This window comes from Sinohyriopsis cumingii, chromosome 1 (genome assembly GCF_028554795.1).
Source record: "Sinohyriopsis cumingii isolate HCF-2022 chromosome 1, ASM2855479v2, whole genome shotgun sequence".
Classification (NCBI taxonomy): Eukaryota; Metazoa; Mollusca; class Bivalvia; order Unionida; family Unionidae; genus Sinohyriopsis; species Sinohyriopsis cumingii.
The window spans coordinates 80,041,534-80,057,028 of NC_142961.1; the positions used below are offsets into that span (position 1 = coordinate 80,041,534).

Genomic DNA, 15,495 nt, shown 5'->3' on the forward strand with positions numbered 1-15,495 from the left:
AGTGCATCTATCACTTATCATGCACTTTGGCATTTGTGAGCAGCATATGAATACATGCATGTTTGAATTTGTTTACTGTTCTTTTCTCTGTGTAAAAGGTGTTACACTCTTCTAATGCATCTTACAGAAAACGAGATATTTTTTGGCATCACAAGGCAGTTACAACACGGTTTTGTCCCCATCGACTCCTCGCTTAAAAAATATTCGCACGACCCTCTGCAAATTGCAGCACACGACACTATTCATATAAATACGAATGTTTCACGTAGCACACGGCATACTAAGACGCAGATTGTCCTGGTCATACTAGAATTCAGATTTTGAAGCACCGAAGATTAAAAAATGTCTGACGCATGCAACTGCCTTGAGAGTAAGTATAGTAGAGTAAGTGCAGCGCCTGGCATTTTCGTTGTGCACGTTTATAAGTTTTGTTTCATTTTAAATTATAATATTATTTCTTTTTCTTTCTTTTTTTTTTTTTTTTAAAGATGGCGGGGTCACGTAGCCCGTCAGTTTTCTATCAACTTGTTTGGTACTGTGTTAGATCTTTGGCTGTTTGTTGTTTTTCGATCTCAGCTTCATCCAAACTATCAGTTCAGTGTACGTCCTTAAGCTTGTAGCGAGTAATGTATTGTGGAAATTGTACGTAGCTGGTAGAAATTGCATATTTAAGATACAATTTTGGATAGTATGTAATATTCTGTTTGTACAGAGCAGTTTTCTTGTCTTTTTAATTTTTTCACCCTCTTCTTTGATACGTATTCCTGCGTATGTTTTTTTTTTTTAAATTTAGATTAACGAAGTCTTTAGTCCTAAATGCCCCCCCCCCCGCCACGCCTCCAAAGGGGCGTAACTTTGACCATGATAATAAAAAGAAATTGTACTTGTCAACTCCCTTGGCCAGGTACAAGTTGAACAGTCCAATTTAAAGTACAGCGTACGTTTGATCTGGATCAGTATAAACGTAAATCTTTGCGCCAATTAAATTTTGGGAACAAGGAAATGGTCACTTCTTCCTTCTTATGTTAAGGGAACGAAAAACACTAAAAGTTCTGTATTTGTGCATTGGCTCAACATTCCTGCATGTAGTTACTTGCCATTTTGTTCACGTTCATCAACCGACTCTCCCAGAGAAGCAAGTTGTTCTCTGCTTCCTTTTGTTTTTGACATGACAGCCATCAGTTGTGTCAAACAATAGATTAAAAAAGGTGCAGAATAACTGTCTAAAACACACACCACCCACCCCCACCCCCAAATAATAGCATACTGAAGTTTACCTGTAGTTTTGATGATACCATGATAAACTTTCTTCAGTTAAATGTACTTTTAAAGTAAATATACACAGTTATAAAAGAAATGTATATAGTAAAATTGGGTATGAATTATTAACAATTGAAAATATTCATATTCCAAGGATTCCTCTAAAGACCTATATGGGCAGGATTTCACAGAGGAAGGTAACAAGGCATTAAAATCTGTAGTGTTGACTCTCTTTTTGAAGAAGAAAACCCAAACACTTGCATTTCAAAATAATCAAATACAGAAGTGGAAATTATTACATTTTTGGCACAAATAACACTGTGCCTATTAAATATTCAGTTTCTATATCGCCCAGTGTCATGTCCAGTTGATATATACAGTTTTTTAAAATTGAGCTGACAATTTTTATATGAAAATTTGAGCATTGAGTGAAGGGCGGTTTATGGCACTTGCCCCATTTCACACAGCAACTTGAAAAGTTTACACGCTGAATTTTCGTAAGTTTTAAGTGGAAGAAAATCTTGTGCTATTTTGTAAGTGCATATCAGAAAAATATTTGTCGGAAAATTTGTACATCAAAGAACTTTTGCACAAGTCTCTTTTGTATGGAAGCGTCTCAATAAAACGTAATTGGGCACATGCAAGATGCTTGCAAAGGACAGCAACAAAAAGGACGACAGGTAAAACAAAAACAACACTGTGACTGAAAATATACCTGGCAAAAAAAATATCTTGACCTCTTGGATGTATTGATTGAAATCTATTAATTATTTCTGATTAAAGAAGGTAGGGTGCATGTGCATTGAGAGAGTTATGATCTTGCTAACCGATAAGCACAGAATTGCCACACACCCCCATCTAAATAAATCCTTAAAACCAGATCCTGTTGAGACCTTTAAGTCTTAAATAATGAAAAGATTTAAACAGGCTTCTTTACTTGTTTCTTTTTCCCTTTTTTTACAAAATAAATTTGTTAACAAAGGCAGAGTTCCATACTTTAAAATCTGCCTCACCCAGAATTTTGTGGTCCAAAGCAGCTGCTTTATCTGCCAAATGGAAAATCCATCACTCTGTGTGTGTTGTATATATTTAATTTGTCTTGTGTGCTTGATCTTTGTTCCAGATTTAGTGTAGTGTTTAGGCCTATCCAACTAAATTAATGTCATTTTTGCTTTTTAAGTTGTTTACTGACAGAGTTCAAGGACAGGCCTTGTGTACAAATATGAAATGATCTGGAAGTGAACTTGCAACCCAAATTCTGGTCATTTTGTTGTTTTGGTTATTTTTATGCAAGGTTAAGGTAAAGAAAATTATTTCTTCCAATTTGTATTATCAGTCTATGGAATCACTTTTAATTGTGTTATAATTTGGTTGGGATCATTTATCTAACTCTTCATTACAACTACAAAGTGCTCATTGACTTTTGGACTTGGACATTATTTTGAGACTATTGTGAATTCATTCAAAGACAAATGGATTATATAATTGTGATACATCAAGACTTTTTGCACATAAACCTGTCAACACTATCAGTATATCAGTGCCTTCAGTATTGGAATTCATTTGAAACACGATGCTTTTGGACTTGTGCAAGAACTTTTAGGATTATTTGAAATTTAATTCACAATACTGCAAGTTCCTCTTAAAATCTCACTTTGAATTCTAGGGAAATAAATTTGTTGAGCTAGGAAAACAAATTTTTTGGTGAATGTTAAAATACTTTCTCTTCTGTCTGTTACTTGGTTTAAGACCAAAGAGTCAACAGTGAGAACGAGATTGTAGAACTATGCATCAATGATCATTTACAGAATTTAACTTTTTGTTGAAGAAAACAGCTAAGCCATACTTTTTTTTATTTAAGTACATCAAACTTGTTATCAAATTGCCTCGCTGCATTTATTGACTTGTTTTTCTTTTGAATACATTAACATGCTTGGAGATCTTTGGGCTGTCATTTCCAATGACAAATGCATGGAGTCCAACATTATACATATGAGAAGGTAAACAAGATGTTATGCAGTCCTTTGCATCTTCAAAATTGCAAAACTTGTTTGATTTTTATTGCAATATTTAGAACCAATTTTTACTGGGTTTTAATTTAATTTTTTTCTTGAATTGTTTGCATTGTAAGACCAAAATCTGAAGAAGAAAAAAATAAACCATTACTTTGTGATGTAACACCACCACTCCCTCCCAGTTCATAGGCTATTCAGACCTTGAAATAAAAATGCATCATTGAGACTTGATGTGAATTCATTTCTTTAGATTGAGGGTCATCTAAAAATTCGTTAGCGAACATGCATGCACACGCATGCGAAAGAATGTCCCAACACCAAGCTCAAGTTCATTACTATATTTGAACTGTATAATGTAAAAGACTAAAATGTTTTTATTTACTTATTAGTACAGTTATGCAAGGAAATAATATTCAAGAAACTGTTAGGTTCATGTCTGCAGTTATTAGGTTCATGTACATTGAAACGAGACATTTCATCATGCTATTCATTGTGTCCACTATGCACTATATAATTATGTCCATGTCAGTCAGTGAGGGCATGCTGATAAGGTCCAGCCCATAAGTATGCCCCCACTTTCGCAGGTCTGTCTAAAAAAATTAGCAATATTAGGCAAGAACCATTCAACATATACAAATGAACATTTTCTAGTATTTTGTATTCATAGGTGAATGACCTGATTAGACTTTCAAACCATACCAGCAATATTTTCTGTTTTACACATTTTAAAACTCTTTAGAGTTGGTCCTTAAAAACAAAACAAAAATATAACAAAAATTACCATATATATTTGCTTACAAGTCCAATCAGAATGCAAGCAACAAAGATTCTGATCTGCCATAGCATGATGAGCCTTTCAGACCATGGTTGGTGGTGTCTGTTCTACTGATTACTCTTAACAGACTGCACAGACCCAGATCTGCCAGCACATTATAATGTGCTGGCAGATCTGGGTCTGTGCAGTTTGCAGTTGGACTTGTAAGCGAGTATATATAATTGTAAGATTAAGCATACCTTGAGGTAGATAAATGAAATTTAATAGCGAGGGTCATGCTACCAGGCAAAGTGGGCGACCAAGTCTTCTAAAAAACTTTGCCTTCTTTTGTTAGGAATTTTCTTAGAGGTACATTGACTGACCATACTTTTTTTAGATTCCCCCTCGCCTTAGTCTGGTTAGTTTGATAGTGCTAGTGTTACATTTTAACAAAATGTATTCATCAAGCCATCAGTAGCTAGGCCTAGTTTTGTTATCAGTTATGTGACAAACACTTCCACATTCACAGGCATGCGTTTTGATAGCTGATTGACCATTAACCCTTTACCGAGTAAGTTAGTAACTATCACTGTGTTTCAAAACTTTAAAAATAGTATGTAAATAGCAGTTTGTATTTTAAGAACAGAATTGGTGATCTGGATATTTTCACTGCCCCTTGAAACATATTTTATCTTAAAATTAGTTTGAAACTGTAAGTGACCCAGTAACAGGGAAATACCAGTTTATTAGAATGCCAGTTTTCGTAAATATATTAAGAAAAATATAAAATTCATAGAAAGCACAGCCTAGATATTATGTTATTTACGATTCAGCTTTAAAATGCAATTATCATGGTCAGAAACTTATGGGACAATGCAGTGTTGTGGAATTCGCGAGAGGTGCAATAAGGTCTAAATTGTTTTCTGACTTGATTCGTATGTGTGAAAATACAGAGAAGCAGCGAAGCAGATACTATTGAACCAATGCATAAAATTACTACAAGTATGTAGACAAATAAATAAACCAATAATTTACAATCCAATAAATGGACTGTTGAAATTAAGTTTATAAAATGAGTGGTAACATGAAAACTCCTCCTTAAAATAGATGCACTCAAATGTCTGTCGATTTGGTTGGAAAGAAGGGTTTAGTTCGTGTACAGACTATAAAGGAGCCATGTCTGAAATTTTATGAATTTTATTGTTATGTATGAATAGCTACGATAATGTTTCATCAAAAAAAAATAAACGAGGACACACAGTATGTTCTGAAGACATCTGTGCATTTGCCCTCATGTACATTGTACAGGGGTTGTTTCAAAAGCTTTTTGAAATCTTTCAAAGTGCCATTATTGTGAACATTTAGAAGTTAAAAAAAATTTTTAAAAAATTGATTAAGGATAGTTGATTAAGTATTTTTACTAGTTTAAAGTGATGATAATGTAGTCTGGTTACTCAGCTAAAAAAATTTACAATGTAGTGTCTGTTTTTCTATTTGATAGTCATATGGCGAAAATAACTCAGAATTTTTTTTACTTGAAAAGTATTGCATAAAAACAGTGCTAAATGCAAATATGAATACCGAGAATTAAAAGGCATGATTCAAATAAGAGGACACTCATTATTTGTGTGTGTGTGTGTGTGTGTGTGTGTATATATATATATATATATATATATATATATATATATATATATATATATATATATATATATATATAGTTTGTTTTAAATTTCTATTCCATTACAAGTTATAGTAATGTAATTATGTAATTTTGTTTACTGGAATTTGACATTTTCCAGAAATAAATTTGATCGGACTGCTTTTTCATAAACGCCAAAAAATAGGATTTTGCATCATTATGCTGACCTAGTTCCTGAACTTTATTCAGAATTAGTAACAGTTGGAGTAAACAACATTTTTAAAATTCATTCTTAATGTGTGATTTAAAGAGCGAAATCAAGTCTGTACTGGAGTACATGACATATGGTTCTAGAACATGATCATGTGACCCTAATCTGGGCATCTGTTTTGTGCAGTGGTCAGGTTTAATACCGATGTTTTGAGAAATAATCTCAGTTGGGCTCATAAAGACTTGGATATCAAGGTAGTTTTTTTCTGTTTTGACCAGTTGGTGTTAAATAGATTTTCTTCAAATTATTTACATTCTAAGAGATTGATTCTTTTCCTTGGAATATTTAAGTGCTCATTTTAATTCTTGGATTATTTTTGGATTTGATTCTTAAAACCATTCTTTTCATTTTTATCTTTTTACCTCGAGAAATAAATTGTTTAAATTTTACAAAGCTTGTTGTCTTCAATCTTTTCTTGTTACTGTTTATGAGAGCTTAAACACGTGATCATATTGTGTTTTTTGCTTCACATCAACTTCTGCCTGTTCTGACCAAAAGAAGTCACTTCTCTCTTAAATTCAAGTCCTGCTTGACCCCTGAATAGTCATGTTTATATGTATATGTAGATGACCCAATTAAATTTGTCAATTTCTGTAAATCTGGATCATATTAAACAAGTCAACATAAACAGCCCGCCACCTGAAGTGGACAGGGAAACAAGAAAATTTTAGTTGTGAGTGCAAACACGTTGCACCTCTGATCGCATCAATACCTCAGTAGCTATCTTCATACTTTGGCTCTTGGACAAGAAACACTTGGCACCAATCATAATAAAAGGCTACTGTTGCACGATCTCGGACTGACAGAGTTGTCGTGGAAAATGGGATATCAAACAAAACCTATCCAATCTGCTGTCAGTTTTTAGTTCACATGTCCTAAGGCACTGGTTTACTACCCAGAGTTGATTTATAAGTGCTAACCTGGCCAGCTATCAAGGGATTCATTAGGTTCACCTCGTATAAGAACTGACTCGTACTCGTATTAGTGACAGCAGGCAAAATTAGCAAGACGTGCTTTGTCAGTTGACCTAAATCAGTCGCAGTTCCAACAGGATGGGACAGCATAACTTGTGACAGCCCCTTCTCTTCATTGGGGAATTGGACTTCTGTATTGAAATACCTGTCTCCTCTGGACATTTCACGGGACCCAGTGCAATTTCTGAATTAGTACTTAAAAATGACCAAGCTGGTGTATCGAGGGAGATCACCCCTCTTCTTAGTCAAATGGTTAACAAGGGCATACCAGCACATGCACCATCAACCTGGATAGAATGGGTTATTCGTTTCACATATCAGGAAAATAGTCCCAAATCAAATGCATTTGCTACATATCTTGGCTAATGAGGTTAGGGCAGTAACCACAACCACTGCATTTGAGCGATGTTGTTGTCTGACGTTATCCATGCCATGGAAAGGAGGTCGGAGTCCACTTTCTCCAGGTTTTTTTCTCAGACATATCCTAAAAGGCTCAACTCGACCTGGTAGGAGCTATAGTCTTAGCACAAAAGGTTTCCTTCCCAAATCATTCAAAAGCTTCATACGGAAACAGCTTCACAATTCCACTGGATTTGTGGGATGGAAAAACATCATGTTTTGACGCCACTTTCTTTAGCAGATGGAGTCTGTTCTCCTGTCAGATTATCTAGAAGTCTTGCATACCTTTGGGGACTTGCATATCATGGTGGACCAAAGATGGCCTCTCCAGGATAAGGGGATATAACTCTCCACCTCTTGCATACTTTCCTTGGGTATTAAAATTGGGTAACATAATGAACAGAGAAACCATTTTTTCTACCAGAGTGTTTCTTCAATAATACTTTCCGATCATAATACTGTAGACATGTACCCTCCCAGCCACCCCAAGTTAAATCCATAGGTGAGAGTGGCTCCCGATCCAGTAGTAACTGAAGTATTCACAGATTTGGCACTAAACCCTGTATCAAGAAGAGATTACTCTTAACTGCCACCTAGGTAAGTATTATTGAAGAAACTTATTTTACTTGAAAAAAAATGTGCTGTTTTATTTTAAATTTCCAACCTTTAGATATGTGTAGCTTGAAAAAAAGTTTGACTCTTACCAAGAAAAATGTAATTAGTTTTTAACAATTAAAGAGTTTCAGCTTGGGTTATTCATCATTAGTTGGGGAAAATTATCTTTGGATAAACGAAAACAAAAATCGTGTTTGGAAAGAACATCACAGCCCCCAACCCCACCCTGAAAGTTAAATAGTTGGATTCATACCTTGAGCAGTTTATGAGTGTTTTGCATATGAAATCATTTTGCATACATTGCAGAGTAGAATGATAATTTTATATTTCTTCATAACTAAAGCGGTTTAGAATATTTTTAATAGAGATAGATTTTTGTTGCAAAACAGAATTCGTTGGTCAGCCGTATATACTTTTATAATGATTTGCATCTGAGGACTTTAACTCTGGGAGATCCTGTGTTCAGGAGTTCTCTAACTTTGTTATGTTTGACCTTTTCTCTCTAATTTAGCTGGAGAATGCAAGTGTTGTGGTGAAAGTACTGGGGACTGCAGATGCGGGAAAGACTGCAAATGTGGCGATGCCTGCAAGTGTCCTGGATGTAAAGTCGTCTGCAAGTGCTCTAGTAAGTATGACTGTTGCATTGCATTTGAGACGTCTTCATTCAAGAAATGTTGGAAATCAAAATGGATTAATCATCAATTTTTGGCTTCAGTACTGCAATTATGTTTTCTTTCATTATTTCTCATTCATCTGTTTTTCACTCAGCAGGAAAATATAGGTAGGTCACTAATCTAAATGTCACTTTTCGGTGACTTCATTCAGGTTTTGTGTTTTTGTCACTTTCTTGGGTATTACTGTCTTTGCAGGCAGCATGCATTTTTGTGTTGTGTGGATGCATCGTGCGAGTAGAATGCTACCCTATCAAAATTAATTTACTATGACCAATATTCCATGCCTAAATGACTCTATTTAAGATGGTGTTGAGTTCAGTTTCTTGGGTTTGCCAGCAAGAGAGGTATTAAAATTCTTACGCAAATGCATAGAGATGTCAAAATTTTCTGAAATTTCTACCCATCAATCATAATGCTCAATTTACCAGGGTACCCGATCAAAGGGAAATTGTATTAAATGTGAATCAGAACTGGTTTGTTGTAGGTTCAGATATGCCAGCCCCCAAGAGAGGTATAAGTGTAATTATTTACTAATATGCGGGGGGAAAAATGTAATAAGTGCATAAAAAGAGCAGTCTACATATTACATTCCATAATTGCAGAAAACTGTACGAAAAATGTATGTATTCATTTTATTTAACATTTATTTTTGCTACTTACCTGGATCAGCAGTTAAATTTTTTTGTGACAGATCATTTTAACCCTTTCATCACTATGGACTGGTTTTCCGGTCCAGGGGAAGTAAGTCCGTAATCAATATAGACTGCTTTACCAGTCAGGGGCAGTGTTTTTCTCTAACGTTATATTACCCAACTATAAAAATTTTGGGATACCTCTAATTACTTCCTACTTGTAATGTGGATATTATATTTGGATTATCTCGTGAGTTTAGCTTGTATACAACTAGAAATATCGAACAAAGTAGGCACTTTTAACGATTTTTCTGAATGGTGAAATTTGTTTACAAAATGGCGGAGTTCGAAGAAAGTGAGTGAAGTGTTAGATTTTGAATTATCAGAGGATTTTACCAATTCTGACCTAGTAAAGTTGGATGAAAATGAGAGAAGGCGTCTGGAGAGGCAATGGAATGAGCTTGTGAGTTACAGTGATGACGATGAAGAGGACTTTGAAGGTTTTGAACTGGAGGAAGTGTACGCTCCACGTAATTTTTTTTTGGACGAAGTTGGAAAACCAAAGAGATTTGTTTCAGTTTTCTGAGAGAATTGGACCCACCCGGGTGTTAGATGGCTTCAGGAAAGCTTTGGAATATTTTCAAATATTCTATTCAGATGAAGTTTTTGGAAACATTGTCTGTTTAACGAATTTGAATGCAATCATCAAACGTGCCAGAGGTGATACAGGTGTGTGGACCGATCTCACCTTGGATGAAATCAGGGCATTTTATGGAATTTTAATTTCTACCTGTCACATACCTGAAAGAAAGACTTGTGTTGCTGCTGGAATTATTCATGAGCACATCTAGGGTCAATTGAACAAGTTTTGGGAACTTTCTAAGTTTTCTAAGTAGTAAATAGATAATTACTTGTATTTTACCTGTTGTGTTACCTGTTTGCACCTGTATTTTAACAGTTGTAATAGAAATGAACATTTTAGTCAATTAGTCGTAGAATTTGATTTTTAACCTTGATTTTGACACCTAATCCAGCTAGATATTTGGCAAAGTTATGTTATTTCAAAATCTACAAGTCATTTTGCTTTACAGCTCCAAAGTTACTTAGTGTTGAGGACTCTATGCCCCCAAAGTTACTTGGTGATGAAAGGGTTAACTAGTCTACATATCTAAGTGAAAAGTTGTCAAGTCCACAAATGATGACTTGTAGTATCCTCGATCTGCCATGGTCCCTTAATGACGATCCAGTGCAGCATGTTTGTAAGATTAACAAAATCCCTCTCCTCTAACATTTTTCAGTCATAAAACATCCAACAGTCACATCAATACAGCCCTCTTTTATGACATCTGGCATCATTTATTTTCATTTTATGTAATATAAAAATAGAATGCATTTATGACAAGTGGTTTCACATTCAAGAATCCTGTCAGTTTCAATTAAAATTAATACAAAAATTACCATATTTACAGACATGGTCAGTGTTTATTTGATTTTTTTTCAGTGTTATTAAATAAACGAAGATTTCCTTTGTATTTAAATATTTCAGTGGAAGATTTCATTCTGTATAGTTGTCCATTTTGTTCATTTTCCCTAACATGGTATAAGGAGTGCATGCTACGGTTACAAAGTTTTTGTGTTGCCTTTGCAGTGACAAAAATATTTGCCTTGGGTTTCCTGCTAATAAAAACATCCAGTCAACAAACTTGTGAACAGTGGCCCTGACTTGAACAGCTAATACTTGCTCCAGGGCCACCAACTGGAGGCAAAAATGACAGTTAAACCAGACATTTATATTGTGCTTTCTTTTATTTGAATTTTAGTATGTATTTAAATTTTATTTCGTCGAATATTTCTTAATCAGCACTTACTGTCACTGTCGATGAAAGGTACTGACCTAGTTAATGTCATCGGGATCTCAAAACAAGCATGTTTAAGTCGCAAGACAAATGACGCACGAACCATGAACAGGCACAAAGTTAGGATGGTCTAGCTTTAAATATCAGCATTGATTCTAAAATAGGTCATGCGAGAAAGGAGACAAGTTTCCTTCGTTGTATTATTATATAGTACATGTATAATGAATAAATTGCAAGCAGCCATACGAGCCCCTGTGATGATGAATAAATGCGCACATGACACGAACCTTGAACTGTAATCTTTATTCTGTGTTGCGATCTGAACTTGGAATGTTTTTTTTTTTTTTTTGGTACCCAGTTGCTGATTTTATTACCCGGGTTATTAAAAGGTGGATTGGCATCTCTAGATGCATCCAGGTTTATTCCTAGATACACTACCAAAGGAAGGTCACTGTGCATGACCTAAATTTAATGCTTCAGTAACTTAAGATTTTCGTTAAGGCTAAATTTGTCATGTTCTGTGACCACAGGAAATTACCAGAAAAGGATGGGGATGGTCATCCATATTATGTGAATACAATTATAGTTTTCCTCAGTTACACAATGACACTTGAACACATAAATTACAAACATGTCAATAGCAAATGTGAATTTAGAAATGATGGTAGAATCTAATATAATATGCTTGTGTCCATGCTTAGCAAATATTGCATGTTGCTGATTGCTTTATGGCAGGATATTGACTAGTCAATGGTCAATCAACTTGAACAAGGTGTATGGACAGAAGCAAAGCTTCACTGCAAATATTTTTTGGGTTGACCGACTACCAACAAACTGCTACAAGACCCTTCAGTATATGGATTGACTGACTACCTACCAAACAGTAATTACAAATATACAAGGGCTAATTGACTACCCACAAACTACAAGACCCTTCAGTAACATGCAGTATTTATAAATGTATATGGGTTGAGTGACTGCCCACTATGCAGTATTTATAAATGTATATAGGTTAATTGACTATCCACCAAGCAGCATTTATAATTGTATATGGGTTGATTGACTACCAACCAAGCAGTATTTGTAAATGTATTTGGGTTGATTGACTAGTCCATCAACTGCCACTAGGCCTTCAGCACCATGATGTATTTAATGTATATAGGTTGATTGTCCAGTCCATCAGTTGCAGTGAGACCCTTCAGCACCATGTAATGCTTATTGTTTTATTATAACTAGTACGCACAGTGTGTGACACGTACACAGAAGTAAATTGGGCAGTCAGTATCACATGTTAATGATTGGTTGAATCGAAAGGATCAAGAAAAAAGAATTACAAGTGTATGCAGTGTAAAATGTAAGAAACAGTCCATGATGCTGAGGGATTATGCACTTCAAGTGAAATGAATTTTTTTCCCATTTGTCAGGTCTGTTTTGTCATTTTTACATGTAGTTTTCCCATCAGCATCTCCATTCAGGTGTCAGAAAGGCTGCAGTGACCTCAGTATATACACATGCACAGTGCATGTGTGTGTGTGTGTATTATATGCTTATTTTATTTCTGTTAACTTTACAGTGTCAAAATCATGCATTATTTTTCCATACTACATGTCTTCATAGTGCACGACACCGGTCTAAAAATATCGTGTACAGTATTAAAAATTACTTTCCAATCAAGGAAATGAATGTGAAATTGGCAATATCCACAAAAAACCTGAGAGATGCAGTCTTGAAAATGTCATTCTGATCATTTAAACAGTTATTTAGGACAAATGTTTGTAGCTTTTTGCAAAAGAATGGTTCAGGCTATGACCAGTCCTCTCTCATGTCTAAACAAATAGCATAGAAAAACATATTGAGGCCAAAGCTATCACATATCAATAAAAAAATGTACCACTTTACAAGTACGTCAAAAAACTCTGAATTCGAGTAAAAATGCAACTGAAAGTTTTGATAGAAAACTAGAAGCCTCAGAGCCAATAAGCCAAGTTTCCACTGGCTAAATAGACTGTAGCACAACATCTGCAATTTTCCCCATTTTATTTTTTATACAATGTTTAGCTGGCAATAGAAGCCACATAGGTAATGCAAATAGCTGGGGTCCCTAAAACGAAGAGCATGCAAGTGACAGGGCATAAACAGGTCTTATTTAGCTGATAATACGTATTGCAATAGATATATTTGTTTTTGCATCTTGAATTCCCTCAAAATTTACTTTTTTCTTATTTTATTCTGCAAATCCAAATGACATGACCTGTGTCATGGGTTCCAAAACTTGATAGACTCCACAAAATTGACTGTAATTTCGACTACATTTCCAGGATAAATCATGCCCTCCTTGTCGCACTCAAAAACGAAATAAATGTTATACTACATAATGTCTTTTTGATAATTTCAGTTAAAAGGATTCATATTTTTCCCACATTTCAGGTCTTGCAGTATTAAAATGTATTCATATTTTCCCACACAAATACAGGAGCATACATATATGTGTATATATATATATATATATATATACATACATACACACACACACGCCTATATAATACCACAATGAAAGAAAACATTCCGTTGGACAACAGTGTTGTCTTAGAAAACCTATGTCACATGACTGAATTTTCAATGTCTGAACTTTTACTGTTTTTCAGGTTCTTGTGACTGTGGTAAGGGCTGCACTGGACCCAGCACATGCAAGTGTGACTCTGGATGTTCATGCAAATGATGCAGTGAATGACTTGTATGACAAGAATATCATGGACCAACATGTATAATAATTTCTGGATTCTAGTCTAGTAAAGTAATAAAAACAAGTTAAAGAATCATTTTCTTTGTTTTGCTGTCAGGAGACTCTTTTTTTAAACATAGCCACATTTTTACAGGAATGGCTAATAGTTTTGGTTTTCAAGAAAGGAATAAAGTTCAGACATAGTAGGTGAAACTATTAAGTGTCTTCTTGGATACTTAGACTATATAAGCCTCTGTACAGTTTTTGCATCATTCCTTTGTAAGGTGTTGTATTCCCCCTTGTACTGTTGGATTAATGCATCAGTCCTTTGTAATGTTTTATTCCCCCATGCACTGTTGGATAAATGAATTATTCCTTTGTAAAGTGTTGTATATCCCCAATGCACTGTTGGATTAATGCATCATTCCCTTGTAAGGTGTTGTATTCCCCCATGCACTGTTGGATCAATGCATTATTCCCTTGTAAGGCTTTTGTATTCCCCCATGCACTGTTGGATTATGCATCATTCCCTTGCAAGGTGTTGTATACCCCCATGCACTGTTGGATCAATGCATCATTCCTTTGTAAGGTGTTGTATTCCCCCATGCACTGTTGGATTAATGCATCATTCCTTTGTAAGGTGTTGTATTCCCCCATGCACTGTTGGATCAATGCATCATTCCTTTGTAAGGTGTTGGATTCCCCATGCACTGTTGGATTAATTCATCATTCCTTTGTAAGGTATTGTATTCCCCCATGCACTGTTGGATCAATGCATCATTCCTTTGTAAGGTGTTTGTATTCCCCCATGCACTGTTGGATTAATGCATCATTCCTTTGCAAGGTGCTGTATACCCCATGCACTGTTGGATTAATGCATTATTCCCTTGTAAGGCTTTTGTATTCCCCCATGCACTGTTGGATTATGCATCATTCCCTTGCAAGGTGTTGTATACCCCCATGCACTGTTGGATCAATGCATCATTCCTTTGTAAGGTGTTGTATACTCCCATGCACTGTTGGATTAATGCATCATTCCCTTGTAAGGTGTTGTATTCCCCCATGCACAGTTGGATTAATGCATCATTCCTTTGTAAGGTGCTGTATACCCCATGCACTGTTGGATTAATGCATTATTCCCTTGTAAGGCTTTTGTATTCCCCCATGCACTGTTGGATTATGCATCATTCCCTTGCAAGGTGTTGTATACCCCCATGCACTGTTGGATCAATGCATCATTCCTTTGTAAGGTGTTGTATTCCCCCATGCACTGTTGGATCAATGCATCATTCCTTTGCAAGGTGTTGTATACCCCCATGCACTGTTGGATCAATGCATCATTCCTTTGTAAGGTGTTTGTATTCCCCCATGCACTGTTGGATTAATGCATCATTCCTTTGCAAGGTGTTGTATACCCCCATGCACTGTTGGATCAATGCATCATTCCTTTGTAAGGTGTTTGTATTCCCCCATGCACTGTTGGATCAATGCATCATTCCTTTGCAAGGTGTTGTATACCCCCATGCACTGTTGGATTAATGCATCATTCCTTTGTAAGGTGTTGTATTTCCCCCATGCACTGTTGGATCAATGCATCATTCCCATTTAAGGTGTTGTATGCTCTCATGCACTGTTGGATTAATGTATCATTCCCTTGTTGTTGTTGTGGTGGGGTTTAACGCCA

General features: G+C 35.5%; 1 protein-coding gene across 1 annotated transcript; it reads left to right on the forward strand.

Annotated features, from left to right (window-relative positions):
* The first annotated feature begins 212 nt into the window (after nt 1–212).
* On the forward strand, nt 213–13,906 carry LOC149807206 (uncharacterized). Its single transcript, XM_089963527.1, has 3 exons — nt 213–370; nt 8,439–8,552; nt 13,735–13,906. The coding sequence occupies exons 1-3, from the start codon at nt 343–345 to the stop codon at nt 13,806–13,808; spliced, it is 216 nt and encodes a 71-aa protein (XP_089819653.1). The 5' UTR covers nt 213–342; the 3' UTR covers nt 13,809–13,906.
* The last annotated feature ends 1,589 nt before the right edge of the window (nt 13,907–15,495 follow it).